The 20,623-nt window shown below is 35.2% G+C and overlaps 1 protein-coding gene across 1 annotated transcript in view; it reads right to left on the minus strand.

Annotated features, from left to right (window-relative positions):
• Nucleotides 1-3,520: 3,520 nt before the first annotated feature.
• Nucleotides 3,521-20,623, minus strand: part of LOC136027560 (uncharacterized) — a 32,443-nt gene continuing 15,340 nt past the window's right edge. Inside the window, exon 3 of the mRNA XM_065704928.1 lies at nt 3,521-3,723. Within this exon, the coding sequence (XP_065561000.1) occupies nt 3,665-3,723 (59 nt within the window). The 3' untranslated portion in view covers nt 3,521-3,664. The remainder of the gene's footprint in view (nt 3,724-20,623) is intronic.

Raw genomic sequence — 20,623 nt, forward strand, 5'->3', positions numbered from 1 at the left:
CAGTAGTAGTGGCCCTGAAAGTTAATACCCTTACTCATTCCTAGGACATTTAAGATACGTCGTTTTTGTCGGAAGTAGCCGCAGTAGCGTTTACAGCTGCAGTCGTAGCGGTAGTATTGACCCTGAAAGCTAATACCCGTTCCTAGGACATTTAAGTCACGCCTTTTTGATGAATTGTATACAAATAATTTCTTGTGATTTAGCTTAACATACTGTACAGCATTCCCAGAAAATTCACCTCAATGCCTTTAGCCTTTACAAACACACCCAACATCAAACATCCCCCCCTTTTCCCAATGATAAATCCTGTATGTAACAAATGGAGAAATTATGAAATTTATATTCATTGCCCCGGGGGCTGTGGGGTCATGGCATCCCTGGAGGCATAGCTATTAGACTTTGTAAATATTTTGGATAAAATGACTATCAGTATTAGGGGGGCAACTAACAGGACAAGTGTGATTGCCCTCCGTTCCTTTTCCGAAACCACTCTCAATATGTCTTTAAAGTTTCAACTTAACACCCTAAGCCGTTCCTTAGATATTGCTGTTATGCCCTTTTGACAACTCCTTGCATACATTGTGTTTTGGTTCTGTTCGACATCCCCCTCAACACTTTCTAAAAGTTTTACCTTAATATCCTCAGCCCTTCGGTAGCTAAAAGTAAGGAATGGAAGGGGGCTGGTTGCCCTCTGACCGCTTTTTAACATCCCCCTCAACTTACCCGGAAAGTTTAATCTTAATACCCTCTGCCGTTCTAAAAATATTGCAAATAAGTTTTAAAAAATAATTTTTTATTTGTCATTAAAAATTTTAAACGAAATCACTTTTTAGAAATTTCGATGATTTTTGAGGGGAGGGTGTATCTAAAACTTCAACGAGGCTGGTTACCCTCCGGCCACTCTTCACCCCCCCCCCCCCTTAATATACCCTGAAAGTTTCGACTTAATACCCTCATCTGTTCCTTAGATATTGTTGATACGCCTTTTTGACAACCAGCGTGCACACATATTTTTCGATTGGGTTTGGCAGCCCTCCCAAAACCAATGGGGGTTATATCATCCCCAGAGGCATAGCCATTTGAGCTTTAGACTGTTTTGATCAAGATGGTTAATTGATCGAATGTTTTTGGAGGGACAGCAGCTAAAAGGACATGAGAGGGAGGCTTATCCCCCAACATCCCCGTCAACATGTCCAGAAAGCTCCCTAAGAAGGAAAAGGATCGGAGTTGCCCCCCCGATCCCTCTTCAACATACCTTAAAAATTCAAATTAATGCACTCAGCCGTTTCTTAGATATTGCTTTTATTCCCTTTTGACAACCAGCAAGGAAATAGTGTGTTTTCATAGTTTTCAGCATCCCTCTCGACATTTCCTTAAAATTTCAGCTGAATCCTTTAAGCCTTTTTGGAGACCCAGGATCAAATTTACCCTCTCCTCCCAATGAAAAACCTTCTATGTTAATAGTCGGCAACTTGCATAACTTAAAACTTTTGCTAGTGTCTATGGGGGATATTGTCAACTCTGGAGGCATAGTTATTTGACCTTTGGACTATTTTTAACAAAATGCCTATCTCAAAATTTTGATCGGATGTACATAGGGAATGAGGCATGGGAGAGGGGGCTGGCTGGCCTCCAATCACTTTTGACTCTGAGAAAGGGAACTAGAACTTTTGGTTTCCAATCTAATGAGCCTCCTCCGAAATTTGTTTATGCGATCACCCCTTCCTATGAAGTTCCTCTGGGGGAAAAATGATACATGGAAGATTTGTTGCCATTAAATCCAGAAGGTGCTATAGCGTTACCTTGCTACCAAAACTTGCGAGCCTTGATTTAGAAGCATTTCTCATTACAAAATGAATTCCCGATTTTTTCATAATTTTTTAAGGCATATATGGTTGCGTAAAATTCCACTCACCAATCTAAACAATGAGGTTTCGTTTTCAATGTCCTTGGTGCTTTAATAATTGGGTAGAAATACGGTCAAAAATGTGCCGTTTAGTAGATAAATATGATACCGTAAAGAAATGTCGAATCACACAGTGTGTTTTGAATGCGGTTGGCAGCCTCTCAAAATCTTTGGGGGATTATGTTATCCCCATAGGCATAGCTATTTGAGATCTAGACTATTTGGAACAAAGTGGCAATTTCAAATTTTGATCGGAGAGACAGCAGCTAGAAAGGACATTGGAGGAGGGCTTATCCCCCAACATCCCTGTCAAAATGTCCTGAAAGTTTCTACTTAATACTCTCAGTTGTTCTTAAGATATTGCAGATCCTCCTGTTTGGTAAACGGCACACACAATGTGCTTTTTCATTTAGCTTGAAATACCTCTCAAAATTCTCCAAATTTGATGGTAATACCCTTAGTGTTTTTCGATACATCAGAATCTTTCCTCTTATCCTAATTATAAATCTTATATGAAAACAATGAGCAAATTTCATATTTACTATCCATGCCCGGGGATTGTGCGGGGCATAGCATCCCTGGAGACGTAGCTATTAGACCTTTTTGACTAGTTTGAACAAAATGACAATTCCAAATCTTGATCAGTGTTCAGCAGAGGGGGCACCTAAGAAGAAAAAGAATCGGAGTTGACCTCCAGTCCCTGTTAAACATTCCTCCAAAAAGGCTTAGGACGTTCAACTGAAATTTTAAGGAAATGTCGAGAGGGATGCCGAACAGATTCAAAACTCACCATGTACCCTAGCTCTGCAAAGGGTCTTACGCTAGATTAGCTTTTATTATGTCTTAGGAAAGTCAATATAGTAGCAACAAAATTGAACTTTTGGATAAGCAGTCAATAAATTTTCAAATTAATCATTGCTAGAAGTCTTCTCAGGATTGACCAGAACTGGAACCTCCATCTCAATTCCACATTTTCAAATTTTGAATAGTTTGCTTTTGTTGATTTTGACAATTTTAGACGATGATTACGAATATTTTATGATTTTGACATTACCCTAGTATGAAAGGACGTGTTTAAGTGTAAAATTTTAGAATCAACCCCTTGGCATAGGACATTAATTACGTTGCAGGAAAGCCTTTTGTTTCCAAAAGACTGGCAACAGCCTAGGGAATTAAATGCGTTCCCATTTTAAACATTATCTGTCCAATTATATTTTGTGCCAGATAAAGAGAATCTAAATCTCCAAAAGTTGGCTATAGTATCTCTGTTCATCTTAAATATTACATCTGGGGAATAAGAAGATGCCTTGCAATGCTCTTATTCGAAAAAAAAGAAGCTGTGTCTGATTTTCTAATTTGAATGAAACCTCTTTGGGGCCCACTCATAAGGAAGGACTTCGAGAACAGAAGTGTCCCTAAAGAGGACTTTTATCTCAGAATAAGTTATCTTTAAATACTGCTCAATAGGGTTGCTATTTATTTTGTTTTCCTCAATGAAAGAAAAAAAAAATATTAGCACTGGACTGGTAGGAAGTCAATTTTGATTCTAGTTTCTCTCGCTCCAAAATTTCGGGATTTTTGTTTCGTTGCGCTTATAAACTTCTTAAATTGCTATTCAAGTATTGTATTGACTTATAAAAAATTAATCACTTTACGAAAACTACCACAGCAGAGGTGGAATTTTCAAATGGCCTCTTCAATATTACTACCATTTGGCCAACTGATAAGCAAGCCAGCTCATGTTCCATTCATCATTCACTAGAACTTAATATACCATCGATGACACAAAGAAATCGTGATGGCATGACTGGTACGAACTAAAAAAGAGACTTAATTATAATCAATTTAGTGAAAACAAGAGTTTAACAAGACCCATGTTCCTGATCACGTGAAATTCCAGTTTGACAGCATCGTTTATCATCAAAGATAGAGTTAATAAAAAAAAAAAAAAAATTCTTCCAAGATAAAATCAATATGTGCGGCGATTGATAAATGTGTTTTGGTCTGGTTTTAACTGATCATCAATACTACTTAACGAATTATCAAGGCTTCCTTAGTAATGACATTTATTTATCATACTTTTTCGCCTTTTTCAATTTAGACACAATACTATTATACAGCCAATCAATTAAGAAGGAGAAATTAATTAAAGCTCTCATATTATAGTTGCAGGCATGACTGTTCTTTTCTTACAATTTTTTTTATGCATGTTCCAGTTTCTCAGATACGCTTAGGTGGACGTTTTGATAATATTTAAACATTAATAATAATTAGTAATAGCAGTAGGTTTTTCTTTCTTTTTTGGCCCAAAGCTACGTGTTCAATTAAGTGAGGCGCTTCATGGTGTGATATCTGGCCCCATAAAACCTACATTTACTATATGTAGCAGATATACAAAAGCCCCCATGTCATTTTGGGGAATTGGGGGAGGTGATGCCTGGTGAACTCCTCCTTCTCCCATTGCCAAAGTATTCGGATAAGGGTATAGAAACAATTGAGTGATTACAAAGTTGTGATTGCAAATTTGTGGCTAGTTATGCAATAAACGTCCTAAATCAAAACATGTTGAGTAACCCCACATATTTCACAAATGACTTGTATGTCATATCTTGTTGAAATCAGAGTGTTTTGCGAATGATTGTGTATCCTAAGTAGACTCCTCGGATCCCTACCGTCTCGATTTTCCCCTTCTCTCTACATGTAGACACATTGCACCTCTTTCGACTACATATTTCAGAAATGGTGGGTATGTTCCATCTTGGTGAAATTAGAGTCTTGTAAGGATTTTTACTTAGCAGGATTGTAGGTCCTAAGCAGACTCTTGGGATCCCTGCTGTATCTCCTTACATATAGACATTTTGTACCTCTTACGACTGATTGGTTATAAACCTTATCTTGCAGATGAAATATATGAGAAAATATTGAAATACTAAGTTATAAAATTAAAACAAAGTCAAACATACAATTAAATGTGTGTATCGCGTCAATGCTATAGATTTTTCTGAGGTTTAGGAGGTAAGAAACCCCCCTCCCCCCTTATTTTAGTTATTTAATTTTCGATTTATTCAATTTGGCTGCTTAGTACATTAGGATATCTAGCAGTTTTATACTTCATTTCTATCTTCACGGGAATTTTGCTAATTTAGCTCTGATTTCCTATATAGGCTAATTCCTACTCCATTTAAGCTTTTAATTCTCTTTTTACTTTTATTGAAAACTTTGTTTTTATTTTCACTTTAATACTGAAATTAAATAGATTTTCAAACGTATTTATGTCAAAAAAACCTTTTATTCTTGGAAACTATGTTGGTATTTTATTCCTATCTTTCTTTCTCTAATTGGTAAGTTTCCCTAATACCTGGCAAGGTAGTAACAGGTAGTCTGTAACAAGTAGCAAGCGCTAGTATTTCTTAGAGTCCTTTTGCAGTTAGTGTCATTTTCCTCCTGATAATCACAAAAGAGTTGTGATTATCGGAGAGGCGTGATCTTGTTGAATAAACACAGCAAGAGAGTTTTGTCTCATATAGGGGCGGGGTCTGGGGGTTTGACTTCAAACCTTCATATTTTTTTGGGTGGGGGGAAGTAAAGAGACTTACAGTTTTATTTTCGGAGGAAAGTGCAAACTATTTTGTCTCCATCCTCATAAAAGAATATACGAAGCTATTTTTAGTTTTTTATGCCCGACAGGTTCTTTGGCTGGTATAGTATAATAGAATATATTCAACAGTGCAAGACAGTATAATATAATAGAATATATAATAGAATATAATAGAATATATTCAATAGTGCAAGACAGTATAATATAATAGAACTAGCTGTTGGGGTGGCGCTTCGCGCCACCCCAACACCTAGTTGGTGGGGGCGCTTCGCGCCCCCCCCCAAGCCCCCCCGCGCGCGTAAGTCGTTACGCGCCATAATAGTTACGCGCCATTGTAGTTGTGTCCCTATGTCCCACCTGTGAATATAGATATATATATATATATATGGTTTTAACTACGTAAAACTTGCGAATATACAACATTCTTTGCTGTCCCATTGTCTTTGCATATAAATAGATTGTCAGGTTATCCCCCTGTTTCCCCCGGTGTCCCCGTTGTAGTTGTGTCCCTGTGTCCCGGTCGTCATTTATATTCCCTGTGTCCCGGGTCCCGGTCATCATTTGTATCCCGGTGTCCCGGTCTGTATATACATTCGTTTTTTAGTTTTGTTTTTCTCCTTTATTTTTTTCCTTTTTTTTTCTTTTTTAGCTTATTTAGATTTTTAGATTTTTTAGTTTTTTTTATTAGTTTTTAGTTTTTATTTCTTTTTAGTTTTTTTGTCCCGGTCGTCATTTATATCCCCCTGTTTCCCCCGGTGTCCCCGTTGTAGTTGTGTCCCTGTGTCCCGGTCGTTATTTATATTCCCTGTGTCCCGGTCGTCATTTGTATCCCGGTGTACCGGTCTGTATATACATTCGTTTTTTAGTTTTGTTTTTCTCCTTTATTTTTTTCCTTTTTTTTTCTTTTTTAGTTTATTTAGATTTTTAGATTTTTTAGTTTTTTTATTAGTTTTTAGTTTTTTTTTCTTTTTAGTTTTTTTGTAGTTTTTACCTTCTTTTTAGTTTTGTCCTGGTCGTCATTTATACTCCCTGTGTCCCGGTGCTTTGTTGATTGCTAATCGAACATTCCTTTTGTCCTGGTCGCTTTCTCTTTGAGTGTCGTCATTTATTTTTTTCTTTTTTAGTTCTTTTAGTTTTTACCTTTTTTAGTTTTTTTTTAGTTTTTAGTTTTTTTAGTTTTTAGTTTTTTTAGTTTTTTACCTTTTTTTAGTTTTTTTAGTTTTTTAGCTTTTTTATTTTTTTTATTAGTTTTTAGTTTTTTTGTAGTTTTTGCCTTTTTTTTTAGTTTTTTGTCCTGGTCGCTTTCTCTTTGAGTGTCGTCATTTATTAGTTTTTTCCTTTTTTTTTTAGTTTTTTATTGGTTTTTACCTTTATTTTAGCTTATTTTTCAGTTTTTTCCTTTTTTTTAGTTTTTTTTTTATTTTTTATTTTTTTAGTTTTTTACCTTTTTTTAGTTTTTTTAGTTTTTTTAGTTTTTTAGCTTTTTTACTTTTTTTATTAGTTTTTAGTTTTTTTTTGTAGTTTTTGCCTTTTTTTAGTTTTTTCAGTTTTTTTTTTAGTTTTTTATTGGTTTTTACCTTTATAGTTTTTTTAGTTTTTTAGCTTTTTTATTTTTTTTATTAGTTTTTAGTTTTTTTTGTAGTTTTTGCCTTTTTTTAGTTTTTTCAGTTTTGACGTCACCTAATCCAGTTTTTTCAGGTGACGTCACCTGACACATCCATCCACACATCCATCCACACATCCACAGACAGACAACTTATTTTTATATATATAGATATATAATAGAATATAATAGAATATATTCAATAGTGCAAGACAGTATAATATAATAGAATATATAATAGAATATAATAGAATATATTCAACAGTGCAAGACAGTATAATATAATAGAATATATAATAGAATATATTCAATAGTGCAAGACAGTATAATATAATAGAATATATAATAGAATATAATAGAATATATTCAACAGTGCAAGACAGTATAATATAATAGAATATATAATAGAATATAATAGAATATATTCAATAGTGCAAGACAGTATAATATAATAGAATATATTCAATAGTGCAAGACAGTATAATATAATAGAATATATAATAGAATATATTCAACAGTGCAAGACAGTATAATAACAGCATACTGTAATAGAATAATAATAGACAGTCTTCACGATATATTTAACTTTTCTTTATTTCATTTTTTTCTCTCAAATGAAGAAAAACAGTTGAGGACTATGACTTAAAGCTCTCACCAAGTTTTGAGGTCAATGATTTGGTCCTGAAAGAAAAAAAGGCTTGTCCCTCAGTGGTCTGTATATAATCATCGTCAAATAGAATCAAAAGAGAGAAGTCATCTCCCATCTGGCATAGTATACAGCTTAACATACAAAGTTAGGTCTTATTAATAGAATAATAGCAGCGATCAACTCTTCATTGGTATGAGCGTGTCAACTCTATTGTGATTTTAACAATACTTTGATTTATCTAGGTTTACAGTTGAGTTGTTGAAGTCTTTAGGAAATGGGAGTAATCCGCTTTGTGATTGTTCGTTTCGGAAATCCTAATTGGGTTACATTCACAAGTCAGTTGTCTTGATAGACTCGATGACTTTCCATCGAACAAAGGTACGAGTTGATTTATGGAAAAGTAATGCTCTCTAACTAACAGCTGGCCTAATCACAGATGCTAAAGAGGAGGAGACTAGAGCCTGTTTGTGATAATCATTAAATAAAAAAAAACAGGTTTTTTTTTTCAACTGAAAGTAATGAGCAACATTAAAATTTAAAACGAACAGAAATTGTTTCGTATATGAGAGGGTTGCCCCCTCCTCAATACCTAGCTCTTTGTGCTTAAGTTTTTAGAGCTTTTTAAAATGATTGTTGTCCCAGTTAAACGACCTTTGTGTTTCAGGAGTCGTTCTTAAGGAATGGGACAAAACCTCTAAGCAAAACATTTTTGGCTCATTTTTCCTTATTTTTGCAGATTGGAGCTTGAAACCTCTACAGTGGAGTTCTCTGATACGCTGAATCTGATGATATGATTTTCATTAAGATTTTTTGACTTTTAGGGTGTTTCTCCCCCTTATTCGAAAATCAGGCAATTTTTTTAGGCTCATAGCCTTAGCTGGGTAACACTAAACTTAATGAATCTTATATATTTGGTATCGACATAATAAGCCATTTTTTTTAATCTCTCTATTGATGTCAAATTTTTTTTTGAGTTTTGGTTACTTGTCGTGTTGCTTCTTACTTACAGTAATAATAATAATAATAATAATAATAATAATAATAATAATAATAATAATAATAATAATAATAATAATAATAATAATTTATTATTACCCTCTGCATACAACACAAATGCACGAAAGAGGTGTATAAAAAAAATGAAAAGAAAAACAAAATGGGCACAGAAAAAAAAGAACACGTACAATTCTTGACAACTTCAGACAATTTAGAATACTTTTTTTTTTTAAAACAAAATATCCTCCGATCAGCTACCAAAGGGTTCTCCTTATGAAACTACGTAATTCTAATGAAGTGTAGTTGGAAGTGCGCGTACTTGAGCTGCCTGTCCCCAGCAGTTTGAGGCCTATAGGCCGGCCGGTACCAATACGGCTCTTCAAAATACTACAACAGTGCATTACTACAGAAAAAACAGCCAGAAAAAGTTTACTTGGTAATACGGATCGGGAAAAAAAAACTAATATGGGACAGGGTTACCACTCCCGTGGTTTTACCAGAATATTTTTCGATTCCGGTCTCGAGCTTAGGAACCTGAACAAAATATTTAAATTCAAAAATATCGTAAAAATTATTTAGTATATAAATTATTATTGTTATTATATAACATCTTTGGCTCTTCTTCCAAACATCGAGATTCGTTGAAAATTAATTTTTGGTGTTGTCGTATTTTCAGAGACAGCCCTGTTCATGATTTTGCTTTACACTTTAAGGATGTGGAATATAGACTGAGAGAATGAGTATGTTTTCAGGTCTATTTTTTGAAGTTACTTCCGGGATTGGTTACTTCCCAATAACCAATACTATATGTAAACAATGGGCAAAGCTCATAACTTGCAGCCCTTCCCCCGGAGACTCTGGGGGATTAAGTCATCCTTAAAGACATAGTTAATAGGTTTTCGACTGTACTGAACAGAATACCTATCTCAAAATTTTGATTGGATGACTGGGAAAAAATGAGCGCGGGAGGGGGCCTAGTTACCCTCCAATTTTTTTGTCACTTAAAATGGGCACTAGAACTTTTAATTTTGGTCCAAATGAGCCCCTCGCGATATTCTAAGACCATTGGATCAAGACGATGACCCTTGGGAAAAAGAAATAAAGAAACAGAAAACACGCATCCGTTATCTTTCTTCTGGTAAAAAATACAAAACTCGACATTTTTGCAGATAGGAGCTTGAAACCTCTACAGTAGGGTTTTATGATACGCTGAATCTAATGGTGTGATTCTCGTTAAGATTCTATCACTTTTAGAGGGTGTTTCCCCTTTTTTTGAAAATAAAGCAAATTTTTCCAGGCTCGTAGCTTTTGATGGGTAAGACTAAACTTGATGAAACTTACATATTTGAAATAAGTACAAGAACTCAATTCTGTTCATGTATCTATTTGTCCGTTTTTTAGAATTTCGATTACTATTGATCAGGTGGCTCCTTACTTACAGTTCGTCACCACAAACTGTTTGACTGTTCTTCATTATTTTTAGGAGTTTGTAAATATTGCTACTTTGATATAAAATTTATGCAAAGGCAAGAGTGCCAGCAGAAAATTTTCCCGGGGGGGGGGGGGCAATTGCTAAAATATTAACGGTGGCTGGGTGACAGGGAATATATTTCGGATTTTGTTTTGTAAGAATAAATTTATTTTAAGTACTTTTAGGAAAACCCTCAAATTAAAAGAACAGTTAAATTGTATACAAAATGAAACAAAATAATGAAGCAAAATGAAACAAATGAATATAAAAAGATTTGTTGCTTTGGTAGATTATAACAGATGTAGACTTGTCTTTATGCAATTTTATACGCCTTAGAATAGTTATTAAATAAAAAAAACAAGTTTTTTGATTGAGGAAGCAGGCTCATCAACGTAAAGAGCGGGGCTTCCTCATCAACGCCCCGCTCTTCATGCTAAAGTTTGACTCTTTCTCTTAACTCTACTTTTTAAAACAGTAAAAAACTTTAGCGTAAAGGACGGGGCGTTGATGAGGAAGCAGCCCCTTTCATATACGAAGTAATTTCTGTTCGTTTTAAGTTGTAATGTCGCTCCTTACTTTCCGTTAAAAAAAAATATTTTTTATTATTTAATTTCTGAAAGTTTTTGAATCAATGAATGTTTTGATTTTGGCTCTCCGCAGATGAATAATTAAAACAAAATTTGCATATTTATTTTTTTTGGCTAATTGGCTTTCTTTTGGTTTTGGTCGAATTATTACGAGAAAAAAGGAGCGGGGGAAGAGGCCTAGTTGCCCTCCGGTTTTTTGGTTACTTAAAAGGGCAACTAGAACTTTTAGTTTTTTACCAATGTTTTTATTAGTAAAAGATATACGTAACTTACAAATTGGCTTACGTAACGAACTTCTGTATTCTCATGTTTTTATTACGTATATGAAGGGGTTCACTCCCTCGTCAGTACCTCACTCTTTACACTAAAGCTTAAACTTCGTCCCAATTTCTTAAGAATAACCCTGAATCACAAAAGCCGTAGAATGAATAGTTGAAATTACTAAACATGCTTTAGCGTAAAGAGCGAGGTATTAGGAGGAGGTGAGCCCATCATATGCGTAATAATTTCTGTTCGTTTTAAGTTTTAATGCTTCTCCTTACTTTCAGTTGAAAAAACTTTTTCATCTTTATTTTTTCATTGTTTTTTTAAATAATGCTCGAAAATCCTGAGCTCCCTTCATGAAGCTTTTCTTCCCCCATGACAAATTCCTCCAAGGAAATTTCCCCCAACATATCTCCACCTTCTCAACCCCCCCCCCCAGAACCTAAAAATCCCCCAGAAAACGTCTGTACACTTCCAAATAACCGTTACTATATGTAAGCACTGGTCAAAGTTTGTAACTTGTGGCCCCTCCCACGGGGACTGTGGGGGAGTAAGTCGTCCCCAAAGACATAGTTATAAGGTTATTTGACTACGCTGAATAAAATGGCTATCTCAGAATTCTGATCTGGTGACTTTGGGAAAATAATTAGCGTGGGAGGGGGCCTAGGTGCCCTCCAATTTTTTTAGTCACTTAAAAAGGGCACTAGAACTTTTCATTTCCGTTAGAATGATTCCTCTTGCAAGATTCTAGGACCACTGGGTCGATACGATCACCCCTGAAAAAAAACAAAAAACAAATAAACACGTATCCGTGAGCAAAAAATCGTCACGCAGCCTTTTGGCAAAAAATAAAAAATTCCACATTTTTGTAGATAGGAGCTTGAAACTTCTTAAATAGGGTTCTCTGATACGCTGAATCTGATGGTGTGATTTTCGTTGAGATTCTATGACTTATAGGGATAATTTCCCCTGTTTTCTAAAATAAGGCAAATTTTCTCAGGCTCGTAACTTTTTATGGGTAAGATTAAACTTGATGAAACGTATATGTTTAAAATCAGCATTAAAATGCGATTCTTTTGATGTAGCTATTGGTATCAAAATTCAATTTTTTAGAGTTGTTGTTACTATTGAGCCGGGTTGCTCCTTACCGCGAACTGTTTGAACAGAAGGAATAGAGATGCTCAAAAATCGTCCTTCCTGCCTAGATATCGGGTTTTGATTTTATAACGGTCGTATCTCTTTCATTACTGGACAATTCTCCTCCTTGAACTTAAACCCCGTATATATTCAGACATTAAAAAATAGAATAGCGAAAGAAAAGCAAAATTTAAACTTACCATCCAGCTGTCAAATTAACGCTCTTTCTTTTTATTGTCCTTTTTATTTTATTTTTATTTATTTTTATTGTCAAATAAATAAAATGAACAGGTTCAAAAAATGTTTCGTCACAAGAGAATCTTATCAAATAGTTTGTGATTAAAAAACTGGAAGCAAGGAGTGACTTGGACCAATATTCACCAAAACTAAAAATAAAATCCTCATAACAATTTCTATACCGGCAGTATTGGCTTTTTGTTTTGATTCTAAATATATAAAATTCTTTCAGTTTATTATTACCCACCCAAAACCAAAAATATGAGAAAATTTGCCTGATTTTCGATAAAAGGGGAAACACCTCCAAAACAGCAAGCGATCTCATTGAAAATGCCTTTATTAGATTCATCATATCAGGGAACCCTACCATAGAGGTTTCAAGCTCCAATCCTCAAAATGTAGAATTTCGAATCTTTTTTTCAGAAGGAACATCGTTGATGCATGTTTATTTGTTTTGTTTTTTTCCAAGGTGTGATTACATCAAACCGAAGGTCCAAGATAATTGGGAGGGAGCTCATTCAAACGTTAAATTTAAAGCTCTTTTTTAAGTGACCACACAGATCGCGTTAGGGGAAAGTCTTGTTTTCTTGTTATTTTAGGACACCAAATTACGACTTTACACCGAAGAGGACAAATTTGCAATCAATTCAAAATTCTGAGAAGCTAATTGATTTAAAAGGATAAATAATAGGCTTCCCAGTCGCAAAGGAAGTAATGCCACGCGGTGGCAGTACTGGATTCAATCACGTTGATCCGCTTTATTTGTAATAAAATTAGGCTACGTTTGGCAATCTGTAATTGCATGTCAGCTATAATGAGTGGGGAGTTATTGTTTTGGTGGGGTAGGGTAGATTCCTAAAAAAGTACATTTTAATGGCAAACTGCTTACTCTTCAAGAGGTTTCAGATAAATGTTGAAAAAGGTAGGGCGGGAGTGGGAATTAATTAAATTGTTTTTCTATACAACTAAAATGTCACATTTCCATATCTACCAGCAGAGGGTTGGAAAAGTCAAGGCAGGTCATCATCACCCCGCCAGGAAACTTCTAGGGGATGGCAGATACTGCAAAGAACTTAGTTTTGAGCAATTTCAAATGGTGCTATTTTCTTTTTCTATTTATATGAACTAGCCTTCTTTAATGTATATAAAGAAACGCATGTAATGTGTTTATCGATAAGAAAATCCTATTGTAAAGGCTGTGATGGCTTCAGTTATGTAGAAGATCAAAAGTCTCATATAATTTCCATCTATACAAACAATAATCCTCCTTTTCATTCAAATAAAGTTCTTTACTAGTAATTAAAAAAAGAACAAAAAAAAAGAGCTAAGAGTTCATGTGGCCCTTGTGACGAGGTCGGAAGAGCCAAGAGCTCATATGGCACGAGCTCTAGCAACATTCTAAGAATCAATAGATTTATTCAAAAGGAAAATCAGAGGCTGAATGCCCGTCGGGATTTAAAATAAGAGCTCTGAGACACAAGGTCCTTCTAAATATCAAAATTCATTCGGATCCGATCACCCAATCGCTATTAAAAAAACCTAATTTTTTTCTCCTTTCTGCCCCCCAGATGGTCGAATCGGGGAAACAACTTTATCAAGTCAACTTGAGCAGCTCCCTGACACGCCTACTAATTTTCATCGTCCTAGCACATCCAGAAGCACCAAACTCGCCAAAGCGCTGGACCCCCCTAACTCCCCCAAAGAGAGTGAATCCAGTCCGGTTACGTCAATCACGTATCTACGACATTTGCTTATTCTACCCTCCAAGTTTCATCCCGATCTCTCCGCTCTAAGCGTTTTCCAATATTTCTGGGTTTTCCCCTTCAAACTCCTCCCAATGTCACTAGATCTGGTCAAGATTTAAAATAAGATCTCTGAGACATGACCTCCTTCTAAATATTAAATTTCATTAAGATCTGGTCACCTGTTCTTAAGTTAAAAATACCTCAATTTTTCTATTTTTTCCGAATTAACCCCCCCCCCCCCAACTCCCCCAAAGAGAGCGGATCCGCTCCAGTTATATCAATCACGTATCTAGAACTTGTGCTTATTCTTCCCATCAAGTTTCATCCCGATCTCTTCGCTCTAGGCGTTTTCCAAGATTTCCGACTTCCAAGATTTCTGTTTCCCCCCTCCAACCCCCTATGTCCCCGGATCTAATTTGAATTGAAAGTGAAGCCTCTGAGACATAAGATCTTTCTATATATCAAGTTTCATTAAGATCTGATTACCCATTCGTAAGATAAAGATACCTCAATTTTCACGTTTCCACCCTCAAACTCCCCCAAATGTCACTGGATCTGATCGGGATTTAAAATGAGAGCTCTGAAGCACAAGATCCTTCTAAATATCAAATTACATTAAGATCTGATTAACCATTCATAAGTTACAAATGTATCATTTTGTCTAATTTTTTCCGAATTACCCCCCCCCCCTTTCACAACTCCCCCAAAGAGAGCGGATCCAGTCCAGTTTTGTCAGTCACGTATCTTGGACTTGTGCATATTCTTCCCACCAAGTTTCGTTCTGATCTTTCCACTCTAAGCGTTTTCCAAGATTTCTGGTCCCCCCGACTCCTGCCAAAGACACTGGATCCGGTCAGGATTTAAATTAAGAGATCTGAGTTACGAGGTCCTTCCAAATATGAAATTTCATTAAGATCTGATCACTCCTTTCGCAAGTCAAAAATATCTAATTTTTTTATTTTTCAGAATTAACCGTACCCCCAACTCCCTCAAAGAGAGTGGATCCGTTCCGGTTATGTCAATCACGTATCTAGGACTTGTGCTTAGTTTTTCCACCAAGTTTCATCCCGATCCCTCCACTCTAAGTGTTTTCCAAGATTTTAGGATTCCCCCTCCAACTCCCCCCCAATGTCGCCGGACCCGGTCGGGATTTAAAATAAGAGCTCTGAGACCCGATGTCCTTCTAAATATTAAATTTCATTAAGATCCGATCACCCGCTCGTAAGTTAAAAACTCCTCATTTTTCCAAATTTTTCCAAATTAAGCGTCCCCCACTCCCCCCAGATCATCAATTCGGGGAAACAGCTATATCTAATTTAATTTGGTCTGGTCCGTGATATGCCTGCCAAATTTCGTCGTCCTAGCTTATCTAGAAGTGCCTAAACTGGGACAGACAGACAGACCGACCGACAGAATTTGCGATCGCTATGTCACTTGGCTAATATCAAGTGCCGTAACAAGTTTTTTTAATGAAAGTAAGGAGTGACATTAAAACTTAAAACGAACAGAAATTACTCCGTATATGAAAGGGGCTGTTCCCTCCTCAACGCCCCACTTTTTACGCTAACGTTTGACTCTTTCTCTCAACTCTACTTTTTAAAACAATAAAAAACTTTAGCGTAAAGAGCGGGGCGTTGAGGAGGAAGCAGCCTCTTTCATATACGGAGTAATTTCTGTTCGTTTTAAGTTTTAACGTCGCTCCTTACTTTCAGTTAAAAAAACAAGTTTTTTTATATATTTAATTTCTGAACGTTTTTGAATAATACTTGTTTTGATTTTGGCTCTCTGCACATGAATAATTAAAACCAAATTTGCATATTAATTTATTTTCTTGGCTAAATGGCTTTCTCATTGTTTCGATCGGACAATTTTGATAAAAAAGGAGCGGAGGAGTAGGCCTAGTTACCCTCTAATTTTTGGGTTGTAACTGGAACTTTTAATTTTACGAACATTTTTATTAGTAAAAATATACGTAACTTACAAATTAACTTACGTAACGAACTTCTAAATTCGTATTTTCTTATTACCTATCTGAGAGGGTTCGCCCCTCATCAGCACCTCGCTCTTTACACTAAAGCTTGAATTTTGTCCCAATTCCTTAAGAATGACCCCTGAATTGCAAAGGCCGTAGATTAAATAGTTGAAATTAATAAAATTACTTTAGCGTAAAGAGCAAGGTATTAGGAGGAGGTGAACCCCTTATATGCGTAATAATTTCTGTTCGTTTTAAGTTTTAATGCTGCTCCTTACTTTCAGCTGAAGAAATTTTTTCATATGTATGCTTTCATTGCTCTTTAAAAAAATGCTAAAGAATCCTGCGTCCATTGGAAATTCTCTTCCCCCATGACAAATTCCTCCATGCAAAGTTCCCCCCGCATAACTCCCTCCCCTCAACTCTTCCCCCCAACCAGAAAAATCCCCCTGAAAATGTTTATACACTTCCGAATAACCATTACTTTGTGTAAACACTGGTCAAGGTTTGTAACTTGCAGCCCCTCCCACGGGGACTGTGGGGGAGTAAGTCGTCCCAAAAGACATAGTTTTTACGTTTTTTGACTATGCTGAATAAAATGGCTATCTCAGAATTTTTAGCAATTAAGCTTTCAGCAATTAATATCACTACATATCCAATATTCAGTTTAATTTATTAGTTCTTATCAAAACTGTTAGTTTATTTTAGAATGAACAAAATATTTTGAAATAGTGAATTAAAAAAAAAAAAAAACTTTTGACAATCAAAAACGAACAGAAATTAATTAATAAAAAACTTTCCAAAAGAGAAGTTTACTGAAAACTAATTATATTACAAATATTTTCTTTTGTATTTATTACGACAGTGAAAATAAACATTGAAATTCGAGTAAAGTTGAACTTTGAATTTATGAGCTTTCAGCAATTAATATCATTAAATATCAACTGTTTAATCTTAATTTTAATATAATATAATATTGTTTCACTACAAACAAGAGTTGGGATACTGCCTCCTTCCCTAACTGTCCAAGTCTAAAGCCTAATACTTCATTGGTGCTTCACTGAAAACAAATTATATTACAAATATTTTCTTTTCCAGTTATTGCAGCATTAAAAATTAAAATAAAATTACAGTGAAATAAAACCTTAAACTGATGATCTTTCAACAATTTATAGCATTATACATCAAACATTCCGCTTGATTTTATTTGTACTTATCAAGATTGTTCAAGACACATATAGTGGAAATGATACAGTAGGTTTTAGACTTTTACAGTGAAAGAAGGAGGCAAAACACAAACTATTCTTTGTTATTTCAAGCTGGATTTGTATATTCAATTTAAGTTTCTCTCGTTTTAAGATTTATTTACTGATTTATATTAGTAACTATTGTTTGTTTGTTTGCTATGATTGTTTATTTAATTTCTGTTCGTTTTGGGTTTCATTTGCGCCTCAGTAGCAAAATATTTCTGTTTGTTTTAAGCTTGATTTGCATATTCAACTTTAGCTTTACTCATTTTTAGAATTATTTATTCATTTATATTAATACCTGTTGTATGTTTTTTGCTATGATTGTTTAGTTAGTTTCTCTTCGTTTGGGGTTTCACTCATTCTTTAATAGTAATTTTTGATTGTTTTGAGTTTGAGTTATTGTAGCTTTCTATTTCTTCTGATCTTAAGTTTAATATGGCCTTTACTTTTCTTTAGAAAAGTTCTTTTTCTGATTTTTTTAAAATTAATTTTACTAAAAACTGAACAGACCACTTAAAAGTTATCAATAAACTTTTTTTTAAATGTTACTGAGGAATCAATATTCTCTTTCTTTAGAATGATCTGAGATTAAAAAACAAGATGGTACCGAAAATAGCAAAAAAACTAATTGCCGCAAATATATTTAATCTAATAAATTATTGGTAAGGCTATTAAAAAAGTGTCTGTTGAAAGTATATAATAATTTGTTAAAACTACATATAATTTCATCTAGGATTACCCCCCCCCCCTCTCGCTACCCTCCCATCCTATCCTCTATATATTGCTGATGCTGTTACAGTGTACAGTGTGGCACAACAACAACAAAGACTAACATCAACTAATAGTGTTTCATAGATTAGTTCTTCTTGAAGCCATTCGGTAGTGATCCTTGAGCAGGAAAAGAACCCACTAAAAAAGAGGGGCTTTGTCTACATAATTCAAGGGGCTGAGAAGCTGAAAACCGGCTTATCTGGGATCACAGGCTAAGAGTTTCATTTTCTCCCTGGGCAGCGGACAACCCTGATACCAAGCAATAATGTGACTCTTCAGATATTCCAGAGCAGAACCCAAATTGCTATGTGTGTGGTCATTGCCTCCAGAGCTTCACACAGAAGGGTTTTTGGTCCTTTGCCCTTTATTTGACTGTATTAAAATGGGGTAACTGGAAATTGGGTTGGTTGGAGGTTGTGGCTAATCGGTGTCGATGAAAGGGATTGAGCCAGAAGTAGAGTAGTCGGACATAACCTTGACTTTCAAAGCGTTGGAATCGTCAAGGACATTCTCAGCTCCATGTCCAGCCTATCTTAGTTCTTCAGCCACTAGATTAATAATTTCCACTTGCTATGATTATCTCTCAATGTTTCTTATAATTCGCTCTTTGATAATCTTACTGAAGAAGCGAAGATAATTTATGCTTTTAATTTTGTTCAACTAATTGCAACATTTGATTGTGGGTCTGTCGTCGTAAGAGTGAATATGAACGATTGCTTGTCTGAAACATTTTTGGACTAAAGTTTTACAGCCATTAGATAATTTGCTAGAATAAAGAGCAGTCTGCCACTAAACTTGGTTACCTACTTTTTTCAACCGGTAGGTGAACTGGTTGTAGCTAAATTTCTTGGTTGAAGCTAAATTTGCTGTAGAAGGTGCACGGCAAGTTTGCTATTAGCTGCTCCCTAAGCTTTGACCCAACCGAATAGTGGCGGAAAGATCGTTCGTTAGTTAGATAAAGTTCCTGCTTAATAGTGTTACAGGCGTAGAGGGAACCAGACGTCAATACCAGTTGTCTGTCCTGGCCGAGGATTGGAGCTTCGTTGAGGTCAGTGCTCCCTTAGGTAAAGTGACTGCGGATAAAGTCCAGCGATATTGTGCGTGCTCCGGCGTTTTTAGGATAAAAAACACACAAAATCAAGGACTCTTTCTAGACTATTTTCTGCACTCCTGGTCGTTGTCTATCAATCACACGAACATATTTTTCCACCATCTATATTTATTCATGTTACATAAAAAATTGAAGGAAATTTGCCCTCCCCCGGACAACATAACTTGTGGAGGGAATTTTCCTCCTATTATTTCGGATCCTTGGGCGAGAAAAGGCATGATTGTCAAGTTGTATCGTAAAATTTTTGTGGTTGGATGGAAGTTACATCAGTTATATAAAGTAATATCAGAAGCAGTAATTGACTTTGCAAAGCATAAAAATTGGATTTAAAGTGCCTCTCCACATTTTAAGGTGTATATAGAGCCTAATGTCAAAAATAATTAAGTAATTACTAAAGGAGATTAATTAAATAATAATTATAATTAATAATGATTAATAATAAATAATATTAATAGTAATTAAATAATTAAGGAGAATTTAGATATAGTGTTCCGCTTACTTTACTGAGTATTTTGTTTAAAAAAATTGGGTTGTACTGGAATCAATTGCGGATTTGACCCCTTTTTTAGTCTTTCTACTGCACCAATTAGGCTATGTTTCACCCAATTTGGCTCCCATTAAAATAACTCTTAGGAGTTTCAAAAAAGTGCAGTATGACTTTTTTTTAACACGTTGGAGCTTATTATCATTGTAATCTTAATATTTCATAAAATTATTTAAGAATCGTGCATATAACTTGTAATTTGTCTCATGCAACCTTCCCATTAGCCACTATTTAAGAATGTTATTCTGGCGGCACCTTAGTCAACTTTTTTAGTATTTGCGAAAATTGAGTACATCTGACAGACAAATGAAAGTGATCTTTAGCTGTCGGTCTGGGTACTGCTTACACAAATACCTTCAATCTAATGGGCAAACTATCGGACCCTTAAGTCAATTGTTCGCACGAAATTCAGATTGACAGAACCAATTTGCATCTAGTTAGGATTCTCTAAGTCGATCAGCAAGGCAATGATAGGGGCATTATAGTCAGGCGATTCTGGCCATTATCATAGAGTTTATATCACGCCTTGTAATCACAATAGATTAATTGACAATAGGGTAGATGATAGGAGGGGTATTTCGGTTTAACTCAAAGCTAATCTCTTTCTTTTGAAAGCTGCTGCTACCTGTCAAATGACACAAGTAGAAATAGTTCATTGCCTAGTTATTTTAGATTGCATCAACGATAAGCGCAAGAAAACGGGGATGCCCAGAAATACAATGGGGTGGTAGCCCATCTTCTGGGTCAGCTCATGAGTTTTTCGGCCATGCAAGAAATTATTG

This window comes from Artemia franciscana, chromosome 5, assembly GCF_032884065.1.
Source record: "Artemia franciscana chromosome 5, ASM3288406v1, whole genome shotgun sequence".
NCBI lineage: Eukaryota > Metazoa > Arthropoda > Branchiopoda > Anostraca > Artemiidae > Artemia > Artemia franciscana.